The sequence below is a fragment of the Aquila chrysaetos genome, chromosome 13 (assembly GCF_900496995.4).
Source record: "Aquila chrysaetos chrysaetos chromosome 13, bAquChr1.4, whole genome shotgun sequence".
Lineage (NCBI taxonomy): Eukaryota > Metazoa > Chordata > Aves > Accipitriformes > Accipitridae > Aquila > Aquila chrysaetos.
In genome coordinates this window covers 694,385-717,821 of record NC_044016.1, presented here as the reverse complement: position 1 = coordinate 717,821, position 23,437 = coordinate 694,385, and the positions used below count along the sequence as shown (strand labels likewise).

General features: G+C 42.1%; 1 protein-coding gene across 8 annotated transcripts in view; it reads left to right on the top strand.

Annotated features, from left to right (window-relative positions):
* The window catches only part of TTBK1 (tau tubulin kinase 1), a 121,006-nt gene that overhangs the window by 45,027 nt on the left and 52,542 nt on the right, over positions 1-23,437 (top strand). For 5 of the 8 annotated variants that reach the window (XM_030034863.2, XM_030034862.2, XM_030034861.2 and 2 more), the window contains 3 exons: positions 16,785-16,850; positions 18,375-18,467; positions 19,199-19,324. In XM_030034863.2, the coding sequence (XP_029890723.1) occupies positions 16,785-16,850; positions 18,375-18,467; positions 19,199-19,324 (285 nt within the window). The other 3 variants (XM_030034864.2, XM_030034866.2, XM_030034867.2) reach the window with 3 other exon arrangements.

Sequence of the window (23,437 nt, the reverse complement as noted above, 5' to 3'; positions counted from 1 at the left end):
TTATGCTTGGTCATTATATTGGACTGCATTTTCTGCAAGGTGAGAAGCAGCAGGTGACTTCAACTGAGTTGGGATTCTAAGAAGGAATGCTTGCTTTTGTCTTACAAGGTGTGTGGCTTTTTTTTTTCTTTTTTTTTCCTTTAGGATAATCATGTTTTCCACAGGCTTGGAATACTTACTGAGTACATTATGGCCAAGCAAACAGGGTGAGGCCAGTACTGGCCATGGAACTTCTGTAGTCCCAGAGGACTGGTCTAGTTCAGTTCTCTGCGATCTGGGGAACCAGGTCGGCGCGTTCCTAAAGCTTTTTATGAAAAAAATGCTAAAAGTTAGAGGCTGACCTGATCTCTGAGGCTGAGCTTACTGTGAACTGCAACCTGTAATGCTGTTCTCACCCTTGCCTGTTTTGTGTATATTGCCCTCTGTCCAGATTTCTTAGCAGGACTATTACAGCGTGCCTGCTTGGAGGGGAGGTAAGGGCAGGGGGCATAACTTGCGCCATGTGACATGTGCATTATCTTCAGACCTTTTACCAGCACTGTGTTATCTGGGGTCACTCATAAGGATGCAGTACGCTTCAGATGCTCTAGGTATCAGTCAGAGCATTCCGAGTTTTATTTCGGAACACAGCGCCAGCAGGGAGGGCTCAAGACAATCTCTCTGTGTATCATCCTAGGCTTATACCTTTTGGTCTGCACATCTTTTCCATCTGCAAGATAATTGTTGACAGTGTGAGAGCTAAATTCAGAGACTCTGTAGTGCAGGATATGGTTGGGGAGTGGGAATAAAGCAAAGATCAGTGAGTGGACTTTGTATCTTTAGCAGATAAACAGATCTGGGGGATTTTTCTTCTATTTTTTCTTCTTTTTTTATAAGTCTTTTCAGTTGGACATTGCAAGGCTTTTCTTATTAGCTGTAGATGGGAGCAGCCCTGAAGGTTGTGTGTCTGCATCTTATTCTTAAAAAGACACACACTAGGTACTACTGGTCTTCCTTGTCAATGTCGTTTAGTTTGGGGATAACCCTTCTCCATATTGCTGTTTTCAAAATGCAGCCCCACTCCTTTCCTCTTTCTGCAGTCAGAATTCAAGCCCATTATGGATTGAAACTGGCATTTGGTTTTCTGCAAAATTTCTTCATTGCTTCAGTGAAGCAACTATGTTTTATGTCTGTATTTCAAGTCCCATTGTTTGAATACTGTTCTTTCTTTACAATTAAAGAAGCTAATTTTTCCAGATGTCTATTCTTTTGGATCCTGTCTTTTCTTCCTTTCTCCCGCTAATTTAAAATTACTTTGCTTTTATTTTGCTACATCCATAGAGAATACTCCCAGGCCCTGTTTTTGGAAACAGCACCACATCCAGCCTTGACATTTTTTAGAGCAAAAGATTCTTCAGCTGTGTCTCGCAAGTTGTGTCCTGCTTGGGTTGGTATGGGTGAGGTGGGGCTTTGTTAGGACGCAAGACTCTGAGAAAGTCAGTCTTAACTGGTCATTCTGGTGGTTGGCTGCTTGCTTGTCACAGATGGGTCTTTTAGAAGGACTAATGACACATAATCTTTTCCTGAAAAAAAGACATGGGAATCCCCAGAGGGGTGGGAGTATGCTCTGCTGAAAGTGGTAAAAGGTCTTGGTTTGTTTGGGATGCAGGAGGATCATATGGGGTAAAGTTTCATAAACCTAATGTACCTATTCTGCCATGCCACACTTCAGGTAGTAAGGCTTTTTGACAACAATGATACAATAAAAAAAATACATATTTACTTGAATCCCTTTTAACATTATGTTCTAGTCACCAGGCTGTTTGATCCTTTTGTGTCCCTGCTGCCTGATACCACTGTTGAGTCCCACTTACTGGACTGAGACATTTGCCTAGAGAAGCACGGTGTCACTGGTGCCCAAATAATGCACTGAGGATTAGGAAGGAGATGGGGGTGAAGGGCAGTATGACAAAAAGTGAAATGAGATTTTTTTGTGGGTTTTTTTTTTCTTTTTTTAATTAAGAACTTTATCTTTTATTTCACCAAAGAGATTATTTCAAGCCAGTAAGGTAGATTCTTCTTTCTCCATTCTCTTTCAGTTCCTTTATCCATGCAGAATACAATTCCCAAATTTATAACATGATCATCTTGAACCTAGGTTTTTTGTGATTTGGTTCTGAGGTACAATACACAAGATAGGTAGGGGAAGGAGCTCGCTTCTTCTGGAAGCATGTCTGAATTTTGCTGTCAATCGTATTCATTTATTAACAAACATTTTCTGCTCAAGTAGGTTCTGTGCAGTTTCCTACAGTTTAAGAAGCATTGTCATACTTCATGAATAATACCATAAAAAGTATTTGCTGTTTTCACATCCTCTGAAATTCATAACCTCAATCTTGCTTGTCAGCTTTTCAGAAAGACACTGAATGACTTGCTAGTAATGCAGATAATGGGCCTGGCCTTTAGGATGCTGTGGTTTTATTTTGGGTTTTTGACTTACCTTTTGCCTTCTTATTTTTGGTCACTTTTCTTGTTTTTTTGAAAACAAGTTTGATTTTGAAAAAGGGAAAAGCCAGTGATTCTGTGGAGCAAAATCCTCTAGAAAGCTGTGTTGGCACTGATTTTATGTATTTACTTTTTATGTGCAATTCACTGATGCCAAAGAGTATGAATTTCTTATATGAAAAGGCAAGGAGCTCCTTAGTAGGCAGATAGCATAGACTGTCACTAAAAAGGTCTCATTCTGATTTTCTAGAGGTTGATTAAAGCTTTGAGGTGGGATCATTTCTGCTCTCCATGATCTTCATTGAGCATTAGTTCCTCCGTCTACAGCTGTTACCACTCTGGCTTTCCAGACCCTCTTTCAAGGGTTACCACAGTAGCTTTTACCTAGGGAGCTGTTATTCTGCTAAGCTTCTGATGAGTACTATGTATTTGGTTTGTATGTATCCTCCTTTTACAGAGGATAGCTAGTTGACAGTTCAACTTGATTGCTCAGCATTTATAAAGTTATGGGCCACTTGGCTTAACTAAATCCAAATTTATTCTGAATCTGAATTTATTCTGTGCTTCTAGGAAAACAAAACTGTTCTACCTTATGTAGGATGCTAATATTAGCAGAAATGCTATTCTTTGGAGAAAAGCTGTTGTTGCACAGATTTGCTTTCATGGGAACGGTCTCACTCCTCTACCACTTGCCCCTTGCCAGATGTTGCAAAAATCTCCTGGATAACAGTCTGTAGAAACTCATATTGCACTATAAAGACAGAAGATGGTTGGGGCCAGAATGTGTGTAAGGAAGCATCACTAACAATTTTCCCACTGTTTGCAATCAGGGGAACTTGGCTGTTCTCAGCAGTCTCATTACTTGATATTCCTCTGAGGGCTGTAGAATTCAGTCTTTGGTAGTTACTCCTTTGGACAGGTAGAGCAGATGTGCATCAGTCATGTTAGCCATTTGGTGTCCGTTGTGTGTTGAGAACTGCTTAGGGCCTGGCTGAAGGCTGTTACTTTGGCTACCGTCAGCATTTCTGGCATTTGGGTCAGACTGAACATCCTGGCTAGCAGGAGGGACTCTGGCTATTATGATAAACGGGACAGACTGCTAGTGCGAAAGAATTTAACCTTTCCAGAGGGTTTTGTTTTCAAACACTTGTGAGGACAGGGAAGTGAAGGAAAAGACAGGCAGCTTGACAAAACTGCTAGAGGAGATGCTGATTTCTTTACTGCTCCCCCCTGCCCCTCCAAGCCCCACCTTCTCCTGTTTGAAAGGTTGCAAGTACTGGTTAAGATCTGTGATCTGTATTCAGCAGGTTATGTTTGACCTGGGATTTCCCATTTCTCAAGGGAGCACTGTCAGTGATAATTCACAAAGTATTCCTTGTCCATTACCCTTAGTAAAACATTTTGGTGCTCAATACGTACATATTTACTGAAACAGAGAGTGGAAAAATTACTTAGTCACAGTAAACAGGGCCATCTCCAGGGCTGTGAGACTCCCGAGGTCCATTTTCTAGGGAATATGTCTTAATTTTGTGCAAAGCTGTAAAGCTTCAATGAGAGAGATCGCAATACGACTGCTCCCATTCTGCCTGTGGCTTAAATATACAATGTTTGTGGTACTCTGCTGTCAGGTGAGAATGCAGGAACTCCTGTAGGAGAGGAGGTTATTGAACCTGAGACTTCCAAACTTTGGGTGAATGACCTAATGCTGGAGAGAAGAAACTGTGCTCCTGTTCAGTGTTGTCCTTTTTTTGTAACTCTGAACCTTCATTTCTTGTTTTTCTGGTTCTGCTCAATGTTCACCAGAAAACTCCTGGATTGCTTCACCCTGCCATATTTCCTCTCCAGGCAGAGTTATTCAAGCCCTCTGTGAGTACCAAGGCTTGCAATTGCAAGGCTTCCTTCAGTGGTCTGAGAAGGCTTCCATCTACTTTTTCTTCCTGATCTGGCAGTCAGTAGCAGATGCTTAGCATTATGTTACCCATGTTAGTTGGTGCTGATCACTTACTCATCAGTAGTGACTGTTTCCTCATCGCCTGCTCCAAGGAGAGCTTCATACATTCAAGCCACTCTTGTGCAAACACACCTCCTTGCCTACCCAGTCCTTCTTTCCATTGATTGCAGCACTCAAGCCGTGCGAGCTGCCCCACCAAGTCTCTGTAATCCCAGTGAGATCAGAGTTTTGCAATTGCACATGGACCACTAACTCCTCCTGTTTGTTTCACGTGTGTAGGCGTTTGTGGACAGGCATTTGAGGTGGGCCACCAGTTGTGCTGCTTTCCCAGGGGAGGCACGAGAGCTTCTATCATCCTCTACCGTGGCACCTCCTCACAGCCTTTGTTCTTCCATTTCTCTTCAGGTTATGGTAATCCTCTCTCATTGTACCTGCTTTAAGCCCTCCTCACTAGGGTAAGCAAGCCTAGATGCAAAACCTTTGCAAAGATGCTCTTGCCAGATGGGTCCCTTCTTTCACCAACAGTCCTTTTTCCTCAAAGAGGGACCCATGGTTATAGAAGCCAAAGCCCTGTCTTTGATAGCTAGGTGTTGATTTGCAGGATGCGTCCACTTCTACCTAAGTTTTTCCCACTTACTGGCAGGATTTGGGAGGACAGCACCCGGGCCCCCATGCCCCCAAATCTGTAGTCACTCTTAGTATACTCAAGGTCAGCCCTTGAAAAACAGGTGCTTTTGGTGCTCCCATGAATGAGCAGCAAGGGTTAATAGTTAGAGGGCCACACAAACCTTGGCAATCTGTCCTTATCATCCCATATCCAGGCTCCCAACAAGCCACAAAGCTCTTGAGGCATCAAGTCAGGCCAGTAGATGGAGCTTCCATTTCCTGCAGGAAGGAGTCTTCAGTGACCATCACTCACCTTTGCTTCTTGGTATGAGCATTTGGTTCAGGCTCAGCTGGCTCCCCTGACAGGTCTTGTTCCTCCTCACCAGTTCCCAGGTTACTAAATCTGGAGCATCTGGAGCAGGAGTCTCCCTTCTGCTGCTAGCTTCCCTCCTTTTGGGAGTCTTCATCTGTTGGTCCTTCGGGCATAACTGCCAGTTGTCCCTTTTTCCTTGCATTGCAGCATTCATGATTTTTGCTTTCAGAGGCTCTGTGAAGATTGCGTCGATCTCTTCTTCACCCTCCCTGATGCTACACAGTCTGCTCACCTCCTTTCCCACCTCACCGCAGCCCCTTCACCTAGCAATTTCACAACTCAGCCAGAGTACTCTTAGAAATGAGGCCACTGCAGAGGCACCAGGTGCTCTCCGCAGCCCAGTGAGGATGGCCACATCCTCCCTTTGGGGCTTTTTCTGGGTTGAGGTCTCCAGTGTGCTAAAGATAGTCGCATCAGCCCATGCTGGGGACCAAGCCCTGTGGCCCATCACCACCATCGTTGCAGCCTGTCAGGCCCACACTGTCCCAAGCAAAGTTTCTGGGCCCCTTTGCACCCTTGTTTTGCTAATTGCTGTCACAACTGTTACAGCTGTGTTACTTGTCTATTTACTGTGCTGCTTACAAATATCATAAACAGAGGAAAAAATTAAATCAACATTTTCATGCTTTTCATGCCAAAGTTTTTGTTGAACATCACAAATCTCACAGTTAAACTTTGATCTAAAGGAAATTGGGTTCTGAATTTGGCTGATCTTAAAACATTCTTGTCTATGATATGACAAATAATGTAACAGCAGAGGGGAAACTGAAAACACAACTTTGACCAGGTTGTATCGTAAAGTTCTTGTTGTGTGCAGGTATTTAAGAGTTTGTTGCCTCTTTAACGGACAACTGTAATTGCCACCACTCAAATGAGAGAGAAGCATTGTCTTTTCCAGTGTGATTTCTTAGAGTGTGAACTTTCTCAGGGACTGACGTTTTTTGAAAATTCAGATGTACTATATGGGCTAGGTTGCCTTTGTCTATATGCACAAATGTTGCAGAGAGCACTGTTGCTGATGTGCTACTTTCCCTTAGAAAAGCTGTGTAGACTTTTCCTATTTACATCCCAGCTAGCCACATTTCTACTGATTTTGTTCTTCAGGAGAGTTTCAAGTGTTCATTCTGGTGCATGGGGTCTGAACCAACATTATACCTTTTAAAAATTAGTATTGCACATGCCAGATTAAACAGAAAGCAAGGGGACTGCATCTGCCCGACTACATGTAGCCTACCTGTAGGATACCCAGAAGCACCTTCTTTAGGACTGGAGGCAGGTTACCGAATGAGATGCATCGAGCCAGTGATGCAATTGTTATGGTCCATATGGAATAGGATGATGAAAGCTACAAAACCTTTTTTAGTGCCTTTATACAAATCTAGATGAGGTAACAGTTGATGATGCATAAGATACCACCCATCCGGTTTCAAAGAACGTATTGCAGATCTAAACAGTATTCAGAAGACAGTAATGACAAACTCTCGTGAAGAGGGATCGAAAAGATTGTGATTATAACCTGAGCAAGAAGGTGAATAAAAGTAATTTTATAAAAGTCTGTAAAATACTGTGAAGCCTTGAGAATTGAATGAGAGCGCCTCTGTTCTCTTTGGTTACATAGGAGCAAGATACTCAGTGATAAATTTAAACCTATAAAGGGATGCATTTATTCATGAGGCATCACTTGCTGCCGCAGGTAGTCAGCATGCATTGGGAAGAGTAATACAGCACATGCGTGCAGGTCAGAGACTGGTCTAAATAGCAGTGATGGGACAGAGTGTGCTGTGGTAAAGGTAAGGGCCAGCTATAGAAAATAGTGGGGGGGCTATAAACTGGCAGGTGAAATTGTGTAGATAAAAGGTGATGCTCATGGTGTGTGTTTGGCGGGGAGAATGGTTCTAATTTCACATATATGATAGTGGCCTCTGAGCTGACAGGTATCACTGATAAGTAAGACCTTGGTGTTATGGAATAGCTTCATGAAAACATGGGTTTGATACTCAACAGCTTTCAAGAAGGTGCTCAAACATTAGAAGTCATTGGGAAGGGAATACAGGACAAATCAGAGATCACTGTTGTAACCCTTGATGAGATGGGGGTGGCTTTTCAGAGTTCTCATAGCATACCTGAGAGAAAACTAGGCAGATCTGAGGTGGACTGAGCATCTATTGGCCTTGTTCCTGCAAAGAGCCTTTCCCTTTGTGTTGGTCATAGTGTGATGCTAGCAGCAGTTGTGGGTATAGGCCATCTCTGCCATCTACTGTTAAAAGTTTGCTTTAGGGTGCTTTACTTTTTAACCCCTCTCCTCTGAGATTTTTGCAGTGGCTTCACTTTGTGGCTGCATGCAGGCAAACTAGCCCAGCAGCAGGAAAATGGGTAAATATAAAATCTGTTTAGAAACATTTAAAAAAATGGAGGTGAAAGAAAGAACTGGTGTTTTCTTCCATATCGATTGTCTTACTGCAGAACATTTGCACCCCATTTTTGCCACGTTGGAGGAGAAAATCGGGAAATACAAGTAGGTTGGGGACAGTGTTGTGTTGGACCAATCTGACCTTTGTCCAGACTACTGATACATAGGAAGCAGTTCTTCCTTCCCTAAATACCTAAACCAATCCCATTGCCTCATCCAAGGCCACTGTCCTTGTTTTTCAAGCTTACCTTCTGCACCCTCCCACACCCCACAATACCTTTTTATCCATGGGATCTTCCCAGGATTTGTGCTATTGTACAACTTCAGTGGCAAGGAAGCATAGTTTTTTATATGGTTATGCTGATGTGTCAAATACTTTGTTATCAGCACGAGGGTTTCCATCCAAGTGGGTTTCAAGTGGGCAGTAGTTCAAGCCACGTGTTTCTCAGTCATGGAAGGCTTGGAGATCTCCTTAAGGGGAGATGGCTTATGGAGGGTATCTGTTAGTTCAGCTCTAGTTAATAAGTGCTTTCAGATGCAGAGGGTACTCTTTTGAGAAACAAGTTGAGTTTTCTCTTTGTGGTTTTGTTTGGGTTTGGTTGTTTTTTTCCCTCCCATGAAAACGTCCATTTTGGGGTGAATCCCAAGACCTTTCATAACAAATTTGATATTACAGGATGCAGAGACCATTTTAGGGATTTAACTATTATTTCATCTAGATGCAGTCTCCTGCCATGGTTCAGATAAAGACATGAGCAGTTTTGTTCACTGTGATGTCCTGGTTGTACAACCCATCTTTGCCATGCAGCAGTATAAGCAGTCAGTGTTGATGCACATCTTAGGACAACAGAACTAAACAACTGGGGAATGAATTGAAAAGTTGGGGGTTTTTAAATTGTGGAAGTATCTTCTATAGAAAGTGCACAAGTTAAAATTTTTATCTTGCATTAATTTTTATAGCAGAGAGCTGGACTAGCAGAACGTGTTTGATACAGAGAACTAAGGCTGAGAAGAAAATTTGAACTTGGAGGGGAAAATAGACATGAACGTTGTTATACAGATAATATGATGAACAGCGTATGCTTGTATAGTGGAGGTGTTCTGAGTTATGAAGGTGTTCTATGCTAATGTAGGTCAGGTTTTGGACAATAACTCCTTGATCATTACTGGTCTTTGTTCAGGTCTGCTAGTTTTGTCACTAGCGTGCAGTGCAGAAAGCATTATACTTTTTCTCTGCCTGTGACACCCTGCCTTCAGAAACATATTCCCTGTGGCTCCACAAATATTAATTGAAAGTGGTCGAGGGTTTAGCAGCTTGGTCTTAATTATTTATTTGAAAATAGAGGAGAGGCTATGTTTTTCCTGGAATCTCTCTCCCGTTGCAGGATCTGGGCCGTTATGCTCAGCAAGCATTTTTTTAGCTTAGTCAGCTGCAGCCCATTGATTACATCTCGATCTCGTGGCTCAGACTGCACTGCAGTAGTTTGCAGTGCCTTGCTGTAGATACTGTACATGTGCGAGGGCGGCTCTGTGAGTCAGTGGGCAGAAAGAAGATGTTGTAGGCAGGACAGTGCACAGCCTGTTCAGACGAGCATGATGAAGGCTGCAGAAATTTGTCAGCTAATTGAGAAAAAGGTATTTATTTTCCAAATGTCTGTGCATACTGTTAAAAATAAACTTCACTGCAGTGAACAAGGTATTAGAAGAGGAGAGTATGGTATGTTTTCTACTAAATAGTTTTCCTCCCACTGGAAAATGAGCTATAACACAGAGGATAGTAAATCCTACCTCCTAAGACCCCCAAATAATTAAACATAGAAGCCCAGTAGCTTTTATAGTTACTTTGTACTTGAAATATATATAAAGTAGTAATCTTATATAGGAGATGAACATTTTGCAGTAGAATAAACAGATTTGTGGACCTGCAGTACTCGGAGTACTATATTAGCTTAGGAAGGGTTATGATTTTTGTCTCAAACTTTGTATTGTAAAAAGGTAATTGGAGAAAAGGCTGAAAGCACAGCATAGTCACATTGGTTCACACAGAGATGGGGAAAAGAAAAAAATGGACCTATGTCTTTAAAAATATTGTACATTTAATATATTATAGAAATGCCATTTCTCTGGGAATGGGTTAGTTATAAAACAGATCATCGTGAAAATTATGTAAAGGTTCTCATTGCTACTTCTGTTGTTGGAGTAGCAAATTTGGACTTGAGAAGCGAGTTCACATTCTGGTTTAAAACATTACAACTACTGAAAGCCAGTGCAATTGAAATTAATGTATTAAAAGCAGACTAGCTGGTGGATTTGAAAATCTATTAGCAAGCAGGGACTCTTGTATCTTGTTATAACTAGCTGTTTCTCTGCTTTCCTCCCCTGCAAGCCCTGGTTCAGTGAGGGTGACCTCAGATCATCTACATCAGGTTGTTGGTGGTTTTCTTTCGTGTAGCAGCGCTGTGGTTAGAGCTCTTGTGCTACAGGGGTGAGGGAAAAGGAAGGACGACTCAGGCTCAAATCCCATATATGCCTGCAGGGAACTGAGATCCCATTTTCCATTTCCGAGTGCCTTTACTGCCAAGCTGCAGGGGGGATACAGTATGTCCGAATGTGTCATTCCTTCCAGTCGATGCTGTTCCACTTGAAGCTCTGATTATTCTTCCCACTGGACTACAGAGAGGGAACAGAAAACTATTACTGTGTCTGGTGGTGAGGGAACAGGGGCTTCACTCCCTGGGCAAGTGAATGTTGAGTTGGATTGCAGGTCAAGTCTCCCCTCCATCAGGTAAGTGCATTTGCTGCCAGGTTACAGAGTGCCTGTCATACACTTTCTCTCTCTTGGTAATAAATATTCAATTATTCTGTGCAAAAGGGATCCTTTCCAACATGGATGTTCTTAGACTTGCATCTCAAAGCACCCTGTGGCTTAGGGGTGAGGGTGTAGTCTGGAAGGAGGGAGGTATGGTTTTCATGTCTGTGCAAGGGGTGGAGAGATTGGAACTTAGCATTGCTGCATCTCAGTGATTGCCAGGACTGTCTTTTGTCGTCTTCTTTTTGGTAGAAAAGGACTGTCTTCTCCATCTGACCCCAGGAAGGCATTATGAGCTGTAAATCCCAAATGAGATGTGACTAATGCTCTACAACGCTCTCCAAAATATTGCAATTTCAGTGGTTCCCCTGCTCTGTGTTACAGTGCATGAAAAACTTGTCTTTCTTACTAAGCACTCCCCATGCTTTCCATGGGGATATTCTGTGCTAGTTGTTCCCCAGTGGGACCATGCATGTAAGAAACAAGTGCAGCTCCGAGGCCAAAATTCTCTTGATAAAAATCAAATGATAATTGAAAAATAGGATTACAGCTGAAATAAGCTTTTGATTTAAAAATGCTCATTCTTAGCCCTGTTTCTAATGTGAGAAAGGCATCCTCATCTAGAGCACATATTCTGGCACAGGAACCTGCGCACAATGAGATGGTTGGTGCATGCTGTTCAGAAAGACAATATTATTACCCTGGACTTTTCTGATGTTAAAATCTATTGGAAATCTTGAATTCTCCGAAAGTAAAGAAGGAAAGATGGCATTTTAACTCACCTCCTTCAGGTCCTTTGCTTTGGAAGGAATAGTGGGAGACTACTAAGTAACTTTCTCAAAACTAAATTTCATGCACAGTCTACGGAATTCTTAGAACTTGCACATTTTTAGGGAAGAGGAATACTGAGACTCGAATAAGAAACTCCATTGGGTTGATTGCTTTTTATTAGTTGATTTCTGTTGGAATAAGTATCTCTCAGCCAAGGTCTTTTCCTCAGTTTACTGAATTGAGTTTTAAGGTTATGCAATATAATATCGGCTCTTGGCTCTGATCAGGGTGGCCCTCATGTTTCTATACTGTGTAATTGACATCTTAAGATACAGTGACTGCACACGTGGCCTAAAAGCAGCACTGACTTTCATTCTGCTCTCTTTCAAACCACCGTTCTGCATCCCACCAGACAGCGGAGACCCCGCTATTTCTAGGTGGAGCACTACAGCAGTCACCAGGGAAGGGGAAGATGCCTGAAGCTGGCACCTGTGAAGCCTGTAAAGTTGAAAAGCCAGTGATTGTATAGAGATTGCTGGTGAGAAGGCAAGGTGGTGGTTGCAGAAAAAGCCAAATATCTTGGGTGGAAACCCAAGGGGGACATCTCTGTTCGTTTTTAGAAACTTATGCACTAACGTTAGAACTTGCTCCCCTTGTTGGTTATTAGATCAGTTTGATTGGGGGAGGAAGGGAGGTGTAGGTATCAGATAATTTTAGGAAGGAAAATCACAGTAGAACCGTACAACTGACCTGTGGTTGGGCTGTATGCATCTCTGGTCTCAGCTGTTTTTTTATACTATTAGGTGTGATATGTGAGCAGGGCAAAGTTAGTCTCTAGAGGGACCCCTCTCACCACTTTACGTAGCACTCAGAAACCACACAGGCTCACTCAACACTTGGTGTCTAAATGAAACTAAATACAGCATGAGCCAACAGCCCTGGGAAGGATGCTGGGAGATGGCAACAGCTAAACAAGAGACCCAGGTTTCTGGAGGGATACAATATTGAATTGTTTTTTGATTCATTTCTGTTTAATTTTTTTCTCATTTTGTTGTTTTTTATCATGTTTTTCTTTGGGTTTCTCTCTGTTTTACAGTTCTTTTGGGCTCTTCTTTTGAGGCTGTGTTTGATGCGTTGGCTTCCCATCCGCTGCTCGTAACCATCTCTGCTATGAGTTGTGAGTGAGCCATCACCATGCTTCTGGGTTTTCATTTTGTTTTGTGCTTTTGTTATATATGGAAGTCCGAATTACACCTGGTTTTCTTTTTTCCCTCATGATATGTTTGTTTTTCAGCAGGATCGTGACAGCTACCTAAATATGATGCAGAGGCCTAGAACACTTGGGATTCTGCCTGAGGGGCTGGCAGACATTTGGGTGGTGCCAGAGACTGTGATTTTGTCACTTCTGTGGTTTCAGAGGCAAGGGGAGGGGAGTTCTCTTATCTTACATTTTTTGCTCCAGCCTCCTCTATTCATTTCTGACTCCCCACTGGGGTAAAATATGCTGCTGTCATTAACGATTCTACAAAGTGCTGCTGTTTAAATTAGCAAGTCAAAACGCATTTAAGAGGTGCAGAATTTGTCTCCACAGAAGAGGTGGAGATGCATATTCCTGCGTCTCCCCTACGAGCCTAACTAACGGAAGCAGGAGATTCCTAGAAGTCACCGAGATACTTCCTTTTAGTTCAGTTAAAGCTTCCTTTCACTTTTCCTTCTTATCACAACTTTTCCAACAAGTCATTTCAATTCAAGATATATCTCCAAGTGCTTCCCATGATCTGTGGCATTTCCTCTCTCCCCTTATCACCTTCTCTTCGATCTGTGCTAACTTTCTTTTCATTTTCTTACTGCTGGAAATCCTTTCCCTGTTTCCAGGAGAGGTGGGTCAATGATCCTAGATGACAGCAGGCCTGCCAGGGGCAAAGGTGGTGGATCTCATGACGTGTTTGCACAGGCTTCCAGAAAGTTGGGGAGGAACCAGTGGTCATGTTCCCTGAGAGTACCACAGGCATAAAAAACGGCAGGAGAAAAGTACTGGCATCCAAATACAAGGTTTCAGGAAGGAAGATGAAAACTGGGACGTTCAAAATACCAACCTAGGGACCAGTGAGGCAAGAGGAAAAATTTTAATCTCTATGTATGAACGTGGTGTAAGGAGCAGGGATTCAGATTAATGAGGTAATACGAGCACTCCTGAAACAGAGGGAGCGTATACAGGAAAGACAGATTTCATGTGAATCGTAAGGGAGACACTGTTGACACTTAAAATACAAATGATCATGAGTGTTTGAACTGGAGAATGATGAAAAGCTGATAGGTGCAAAAGAGCACAGTTTGGAACAATGCATCCACTTCGTACAGGATTTTGTTACCTAATTCTGTCTTTGTGAGGTAGTGTACATTGCTAATATATTAAAAGGAACGCAGAGTTTAACTTTTGCTCTGTGGTAGCGATCTAACACATTCTCCCAAGCTAAAACTCATTTTAAACCAGGTTCTAACGCAACGCAATATACTTCATATCTCTGTCATCTCCCTGACAGCTCTGTGTAATAAGTTACTTTAGCTTTGTGCTAGACACAATCTGAATGCAGGATGAGATATATTTTAGCCTGAGTAACATTTTTGATAGTAATACTGATGTAGAAAAATTTAAAAATAAATCATGTATAGTTTAAAATTGTATTTCAGCTTGCTAGCTTATTACCTTCTTATAATTTTGGGGATTCAAACCAGTTGGGTTATATATGATTCCAGAGTCTGAAGCTCCTAACTGTTAAAATTTCAGTTCTGTTTCAAATGTGGACCAGTCTGGACAGCAAGGATGCTTTATCCAGGCTCTTTTCCACTGCTGGGCAATGCAGTGGTGGTATGAAATTTGTTCACTGGAAGAAATGAGGAGTGTAAAGAAATTATCTGGAAAATTGATGAATTCAGAAGAAAAGTCAATAACAGTTGGGTGTACAGCATGTGCTACAATAAATGCTCAGGCAGGAGCTGTTTGTTTGGATGAAAAACAAGGTATCTCCACAGCCATGGAAATATTTGATCGCAGTGATTAGTGATGCAGTCAAAAGGCATGACTAATTGCCTTGTGACTGGCAGGGCAGTCAAATATGGTTAAAAGAGGTGAAACCTTTATGAGAAAAAGATGCTGTTAACACAGTTAGCATCTGCCTGTTTTGTTCAAATCTCTAAACGTCCTGTCAAAACAATTGCAAAGTCTTGCTCAGTTGCAGTGCTCTCCCTTCGCTGAGGTACCACATGAGAGAGGACTGGAGCGAGACCCCTTTGGGTTCAGCTGCCGGACTGGCTTGGTTGTTGGCTGTGGGACAGATGCACAGTTAAAAGATGGCTGGGCTTTTGGTTTGCTTCTGAAAGAGGAGGGGAATACATTTGCAAACTGCCTAGAGTTGTTTTCAGAATAGATCCAATTAAAGACTGCAAAGATAGCCTGTCTGCCAGAAATAGTAAGTATTGATCTAAAAAGATTTTCAGAGACATTGCCAACCGTACTGAAACCAGCACATGCGGTATACTTGGTTCAGTACATACACAGTTGATAACTGAAGACATTGAAGTAGGGAAAGACATGAAAGACAAACTCCCATGGACTGCAAACATTGAACAATATTTGTTCTGAAAACATTACGGGTTGCACACTAGAATTGTTCACAATACGCTCTTATTTTATGGCTCATGAAAAGTATCCAAACACACTAGCTTCCACTCATAATGGAAAAGCGGAATGTCCTCTTGCTTTTGAATATGTAGAGGACATTTATGGTGATGGCTGATTCCAACAGATGTATTCCAGTGGCCAGTATTCTGCTTTTCAGGAACTCACATCAGTGAGTTCCCTGGAATTCTGAAAAATATTTTGTAATCATTTGTCAGTGGAAATCCTAAATGTATGTTCCGGGAGGAATTAAGTACATGATCATGAATATAATCTCTCGACTATTACCTGCTGCTAAATAAGTAGCTTACAGCTCAGGCTGGTGTACTGCAAGATTAAATGCTGCTTAAAGTGCATGGGATATGCATACAGGTTCTCCTTGTGGAGTATTTGATTAACATAAAGGAGTCATAAGATAGACTTGTAGCTTTTTTTGCTTGGAGTCACTATAACTTAAGAGCTGCATTATACACCATTCAGGTCTGTGTTAGTGGCACAGTGTTGGTGAATTTGTTTAAAAAAACATTTGAAGTTTTATTCTTTCTGAGAGTATTGAAACTCAGAGCAACTTCCATGTACCCAAAAGGAAGCAACTGAATTGTACGTATTTAAACTGACAGAAGGGTGCCCTGGAATAAAAGTGCAGAGTTTTAGGCTTAGTTCTGAAAGTGTAGGCAGAGCTGGAGGAACAACATGAATCAACTGACCTAAGTGGGACAAGTTACCAAATTAGAGTTGTTATTAATGTGATCAGATTTCTGCAAGAGTAGTAGTTCTTTGCCCAAGCTTAGCCTTATGATGGAAGATGTCTGGACCTGAACTGGGTTTTGCCACGTGAATTTTGAGAGTACTGCTGTTAACTCTGGTGCTTCTAGCTAAGCCGAAGGGATTTGGTGGATGTCATTATTTAAATGCAGTTTTTTCAGAACAGTGACATCCTCAGTAAGTGAACTCGCATGGTCTAATGTTCTTGTGGAGGCAGCAGTGGAAGGAGTTGGAAGTGTTGCTCAGCCCCCAGAACAGAGAAAGCCTCCAGCTTGGAGGAATGGTCATGGGAGGACTGCCTTCTTCCCAAGGCCACTAGATCAAGCCTCCACTTCCCGAGGACGCAAAGAACAAGAGAATCAGAGAAAGAGAAAATACATGTACATGGTTTAGGATACACTGGGAAGAATCTGGAAAAAAGCAAGAACTCTGAAAGTCAGAAGTTCTTAATTAATTTAGTCTTACAGAGAATGTTGACAATCAGTGTCAGCAAACGCATATGGTCTCCTGCCCTGTGTCAGAGTAGGGGATCCCCGTTCTTGTCCTGACCAGGCTGCGCTCAAGCTTTGCTTAGCTCATGTTATTCATGACTCAATTTTGCACTTGCACTTCTTTACTAGCTTTTCCCTTGACCTGGAGTTTAAAAAGGAAAATACGATCTTGGATAATGTTCTTAGCTCTATGCCTAGACTATTACTATTCTAACCTATCACTGTAACCACCTTGCCCTCTCTGTAAAATAAGCTTTTCTAGAAATGCAGACTTGGAGAATGCTGTCTGTTTAGCTGGCTGCTAGAGCAGATGAAGGCAGTAAGAGCTTTGTATCCCTTGGGTACCTATGGAATAACAGTATAGACGAGAGGTTCTCAGGAGTTAGCTGCACAGGGGATTTAGTAAACTGCTCTGTCTCTGATATTTTCTGTTGTCTCCCTTCAGCCTCGCAATGTTGCTGGTTTTCGAGGAACGGTCCGCTATGCTTCGGTGAATGCACACAAAAACCGAGTGAGTATTTTTGTGTTATAAGGAGTTAACAGCAAGGTTATTTCTCCTCAGAAGCCTGTTTTCAGGAGCAGAGAAGTCAGAGGCGTGAGTTCTGGTTTGTTACCTACAGAAGTTAGTATGTCAAATGAATTTCATTAGGTAGTCAAGGCTGTTGACCGTAAAATCAAAATTATGATTCAGTTATTGGATCCTCTCTATTTGGCAGCCTTAATAATTGTAATTGTTGCATTTTAAGGGAGAAAAACCCCACACTAAAGTGAAAATCAGGTTAAGTGCCAGGCTGCTTGCTGCTAGTTTCTAGAAGCACTTGGCTGTGAATTACCAAATGCCAAGTCCCCAAATCCATTCTCCACCTGGAATTTTTAATATTAACATCATGCCGTAAGGTGAAGAGCCACCTAGTGAAAGCTAGGTTTATTTTTCCCTGAAAAGAGCCACTATTTACATAGCGTGTGGCCTGTTTCATTCTAAACGCTTCCAGAAGTCTCATCCAACATTCTTCTCAAAACACTCGTTCGTCCTATTTCAGTAACGTTCCTGTGCAGACAGTAAACCGTAAGTCCTCTGGTTCTGCGCTATGTGCCTTACCAGATGGAAACTATCAGCCCTCCTGCATTACCTCCAGGTTTTTGGCCTTATTTGGGATGAATCTGTAGGATGCCCTGTGCCATATGAGGAAGTTTCAAGGTTTTTTAGGGAAAGAAGTTATTGTATGCAGAAGATGGAAAGTGTGATTTGGGGAGGGCAGTTGAATGCCATCATGAATTCATTCTATTTCCTGGGAGACACTGAGAAAACTGGGGTATAATTTTTGGAAGAGCTGGATAGTGCCAGCTGTAGCTGGCATCAGCTGAAGGTATATTTAGACACAAAAATTGCTGTATAATGCATGCTATTCTTAGAAATCATGTTGTAGACGTTGGATGTTGAGCACCAAAAATTATTGTATGTGCTTTGACAATTTCAGCCTTAATCCCCATGTTTCAATTTCCCATTTGCTAGGCCAGGAGGAGAGTGGTATGTGGAAGTGTTACAAATCTGTAAATTGTTGTGGTGCTTGATGATGAGTGTTTTTTGCAAAAGTCCTTGAGTAAATGCTGTCTTGTGAAAAGAGTTTGAATGATATTTAGTTTAAAAATAGTGACAAAAAACACTTTCTACAAAGTTTGGTTTTTTTCTTAATCTAGGTTATTCCACATCCCATTAATAAATATTCCACTCCTGTATACTCAGTGAGGCAAAGTCCTATGGAAAACTTGTGCTTTGTTGTATAGATAAAAACCTCTTTCTTAATATATTCACAAAAAGGAAAACAAATGAGATTATTCAGGTGACTGTATTAGACATTGCCAAGTTTAATAAATGCTTGATTTTGCATCTTTAATCTGGCTTCTTTAATCATTGAATAGGAAGTATGACTTTTCTTCCTGCTTTTTAAAATGAGGTAGCTCATCTGGAGAGCACACTTGGACTACTGAGCAGCATGGAACTTTGCTCCTCAGTCTTCGTCTCTCTTTTCTCCAGGAGATGGGTAGACATGATGATCTGTGGTCCCTCTTTTACATGTTGGTGGAGTTTGCGGTTGGTCAGCTTCCATGGCGAAAGATCAAAGATAAGGTAGGAAACCTAGTGTCTGTGCTTAAGCTAAGGTGCTACATTTTTATTATTATGACTCTTACTATTCCTCCTGCAGTTCAGTGCATCTTTTTGCTGAAGTAAAGCCAGAGCCTGCTTTTCATCAGATCTTGCTGCAAGATGCTAACCTGCTTTTGTGTGTTCCGATGCACAATGTGGAGCTTGTCTTATTTGGAGTAACTAGATATTTTCTTAGGCACGTTGTTAATCATATTTGATCAAGCAACTTTGACTTTGTTCTTGCAAAGCAAACAACAAAAGCGGAAAGGCTGAGCTGTCCTTTTGACAGATAAACAGGGCCTTTAGAAAGGTGGAAGGATAACGCTTTGGCATGCCAAACAAGCCAAATGGGAATTGCAACTGGAAAGTTAAACAGAATAAAGCTAACTATTCATGTTGTCTTGCAAATACTTTGTGCTAGAGAATAAAATCCCTAGAAAGAAACAGGTCACCTGTGCAGAAGGCTGTGCTAAAGGGACAGCTTCTGAAGAGTGTTTCTGACTCAGGATTCCCCTTTGGCCTTTGCCTGCAGTGATCAACCTCGCTTTGCTAGGGACACCACACAGGAGAAGTGTGTAGACACAGCGCTGCGTCTCAGAAGAGGCTGTGTTCCGAGAACAATAAGACTAGATGGTATTCCAGGAATGATAAGGCTGTATGAATATGAAGTAATAGAAGAGATTCTTGGCTCTGAGATATTTTCTTTTTTCCAGGAGCAGGTTGGCATGATAAAAGAGAAGTATGAACACCGAATGCTGCTAAAACACATGCCTTCAGAATTCCACCTTTTTCTGGACCATATTGCAAGCCTAGACTATTTCACCAAGCCAGACTATCAGGTAGGTGCCTTTCTTTGTAACCGATCTGATGCATGGCACTCTGGATTGGCATTTGAATTTTCTAACATTCCCATGCACGTGTTCATATATGGCTGAGGAATACTTTTCCTAGGACTGGGAGAGAAAGGTTGGACTGGACAGTTCTTCAACATCTCAAAAGTTTTTTCTTCCCCTTCCACCACCCTGTCCAAAATAATCCTGTACTCCAGACCAGAAATCTCTCCCCAAGCAAGAGTACTTTTAGCTTTCATTAAAACACAGAAGTGTTGAGATACTCCAAATGTGACAGAATTTTATCACAGCTTGCCAAAGTCTGCAGAGTCTATGCCAACAGCTTAACAGTACACACCAACCCCTTTGTTTTCTTGCAGACTCATATGGGCCTTAGCTATTATTATCTCTTTCTTTAATATTCATCTTAACATACTTTTTTTCCCATTCACTGTTTGCTATCAGCATGTGTGTGATCGGTTACAATAGCTCAGCCAACACAATATAAGTGAGGCAACTTGATTCTGTGTCCCTTTTTTATCACAGTGGTTTTCTCTGTACATTAAAGCCAGAATGATGAAAACAACATTTTATTAGCAGATCTGTGCAGTCTTATATGAGTGCCTGCTCCTGTTGATAGTGCATCAGATGAGTGGGAAAATGGTAGGAGGGTGTTCCAGCAAGCTCTCTCCAACAATGCTTTTGTATTTTAGCCACGTACATGTTGCAGCATAGCAACCACAACTTTTTAAAAAAGAAAAAAAAAAGGCAAATACATTCTGGATAGTACAGTGGAAAAATAACATTTGCCACTAAGATGGAGGGCTATAGAGGGATGGAAGTGGACTGAGGAGATGCTGAGGGAGATGGATTTGTTTAGCCTGGAGAAGAAAAGTCAAAGAGGGGATCTGATTGCTGTTTTCCACTGCCTCAAGGACAGTTGCGGGGAGAAAAGAGGTAGACTTTTCTCAGAGGCAGCAAGGGAAATTGTGACTAAATCGGGGGGGGGGGGGGGGATATCAGAATGAGGGTTCTTGAGTACAGAACAGGTACCTAGAGGAGTTGTGGAATTTTCATCCTTGGGGATTTCCAAAAGTTGATTGGATGAGGAACCTGATCTGACTTTGCAGTTAGCCCTGGTTTGAGCAGATAGTTGGATTAGAGGTCTCCAAAGCTCCTTTTGAACTTACATCCTCCTATATTCTATTCCAGTTAAAATAATTGTGTCCTGATGGTACTGAAAAGCCATCCTTGAGATGGAAATGGAAGGAGTTGTTTCCAGACACTTTTAGTGCAGTACAAATCATGAACAGCGCTTTCACAGTAGGGGATTTGTCTGAAGCTGTGAATTGCCTCTTTACCTTCAGTTTCTTGCAGGTGCAGCTCTGGGAAGAAGCTTCCAAAAGGGAACTCCCCACAAAAGTCTGGCATCTGCAGCTTGCCACCAAACACTGATTCTTCTAGCTTGACTTGGAGGCCTATTCCAGCCAGCAAATTCTCCAAACATCTCAGCTCCAGAGATGTCTTTATATTGATTTACCTGGATTTATTACTGCGAAAGATTAAAAACTATATCAGGTGGCATCTGAATTTGTCACCAGTACCAGACCCTCAGGGAAATTAAGGCAATTGGGAAGTATATCTGCTAATATATGAAGTCATGGTTTATTTAAAAATTGGAACGACAGGATTAGAAATAAGGAAACAGAATAAAACATATATGGATATAATTTGAATTTACAGGTCACCATTTCCCTTCTTAGCTCTTTAATATATTTCAATTTAAGATGTATGCTAATCACCAGGTGAGGATTATGACTGAATGCTGTCCTTTAGCTGGACGGGTTTGGTGTTTCATATAGCAACGACCCAGCAATAGTCGACCTCTGAGTTCTCCTCTTTGAGAGAAATTATGATGAAAGGGCAGCTTCACTGGGCTGGAGAAAAGGTTTTTCTGGCCTAGTAGTGTGTCTCCAATGGTGTTAGTTGTGCGAAGATTATAGAAGAATAAGTATTTAGTGACATTTCCCCAGAAAACTCTCAAAGTTCCAGGACCAAGGATCCCTGAGGCTCAAGAATCTCCTAAACCAAAAATGTCTCTGTTTCAGAGCCTCAATGAATTTGTCTTCCATGAACTTGTCTAGTCTTCTCCTGAATTCATGTAAAACCTTTAGCATCCATCGTGTGGCAGGGAGGCACCACAGCTTAAGTGCTTGCTGTGAGAAGAACTACTTTCTTCTGTTTGTTCTAAACTTGCCACCTGCCAGCCTTATTTAATGCCCCTTACATCTTGGACATAACTGTGAAAGCTGGTCCCTAGCCCCTCTGCCGCTTCCCAGCCACACAGAATCTTACAGGCCTCCACGGTATTGCTCTTTGGTTACTCTTTTGCCCAGACTGAAGGATCCTAGTCTACTCACTTGCTTTTTGCCCAGAAGGAAACCTTTCCACACCTTTGGTTTGTGTCCTCCTCTGAACCTTGTCCAGTTGTACCTTTGTGAGGTGGGAACTTGCCAGCATTGCATGTTCAAGACGTATGTAGCCCATGAAGTGATAAACTGCAGTTACGATGTTCTATTCCATTCCTAAGACTTCCTAATATTTTATCTGTTTTATCCAGTGGAAATGCAGTTTTGATTGCTCCTGTTTCTGTGTACCAAGTAAAGCTTTGGCTTCTTTTGCAGTAGCATGAGGTTTTGGTAAAATCCTTCCTCTCCCACCTCCATCATTTTGAAGTGGGGAATGATGCATAAACACTGCATGTGAGCATCCAATAAGAAGATCGTTCTGACTGCCCCCTCCTCCCTCACTGTCTGAATTCTGATGTATTATCTCTCTAACTTCTCCTGATGTATGTCTTCTGGCTTTGCAGGATGCTGGATATTATAGGATGCTTTTGGCTTTAGAAAGAGGCCAGACATGAATGTAAGAAGAGCCGTACTGGGTCAGCCCCTCCTTTCTTGCTCCTTTGTAAATGGGGGCAAATAGGGGACTGGCCGCTGCTGCTGTCCACCTTGCTCCAAGTGGTCCATGCCCTGAAGTTTGCAATCCTTTTCTTCAGCTCTGCCACCGTCAGCATCTGGGATTGTTCATCTAAGCAGATATGCTAGTGTGAAGGATGGGAAAGGGAGAGGGCTGAAATACATCTGTATTCTTGCCCCTATGTGATTGGGTTTTTTCTTTTTTGCACTTGTTAGCCACCATGATTATCTCTCGTTTGCCTCAATTAAATAATTAAACTACTGTCTTTTCCCCTACCAGCTCTGACTGGGAAGACCGTAATCCTCCTTAAAGCATGGAAATAACATTGCTAACACTCAGGACCTCAGCTGACACTCTGCAGCATCCAAGTAGTCGCCTGCCTTGGGGGGAAAATGGGATTACTCCATTGTGTGTCTGCAGCAGGTTTGCTCTTACTTAGCCAGTGATCTTAGCTGGGCCCAGAAGCTGATGGAATGGTGAGCCTGTTATTCCTGGACCTACTTCCCATGGTGGTAAAGGTTGCCAAGATCATACTTGGTCACAGACTGTGGCTCTAGATCCATGGGAAGTGTCTAGTTCTTAACTATTGACACCTATGCCCCAAGGCCAAGCCATCAAATAGTGTTTGTCAGTAGTCATCTGCCTTCCCTTGCCATTTTAGATCTTCCGAAGCACACTTCATGCTGAGTGGCGATTTTGTCACAATTCTGGGCCGCTGAGATCACGTCAGAAGAGAGATACTAGGCTGTAACTGAAGACTAAGTGTGACTGGAGACCACTACTCTCTGGTGGATAGATGGCACAAGCTTTGCCTAGGCATAGGTGAAGAAAATGATGGTAGAATAAAATAGAGTTGAGCTGTCATGTGATGGATCTTACTTACACCTTGTGTTTTTGCACTTTTGGGCTCATGGCCTCTGACATCAGGCCTGTCCCTTTAATGGATCATTGTCAGTATTGGTTCATGGTTAGGATCAAACTTTCAGCACTTTCACAGCAGGAGGATGTGGGCATTAGAGCAACACTTTGGGGTTTTCTGACTCATTTGACAGCAAGAGAGACATGCCTTTTCCCTGGCATAGTGAAGATAGGATGTGAGAAAGTTGCATGAAAATCTTTTCTGCTACAGTTGCATGCTGG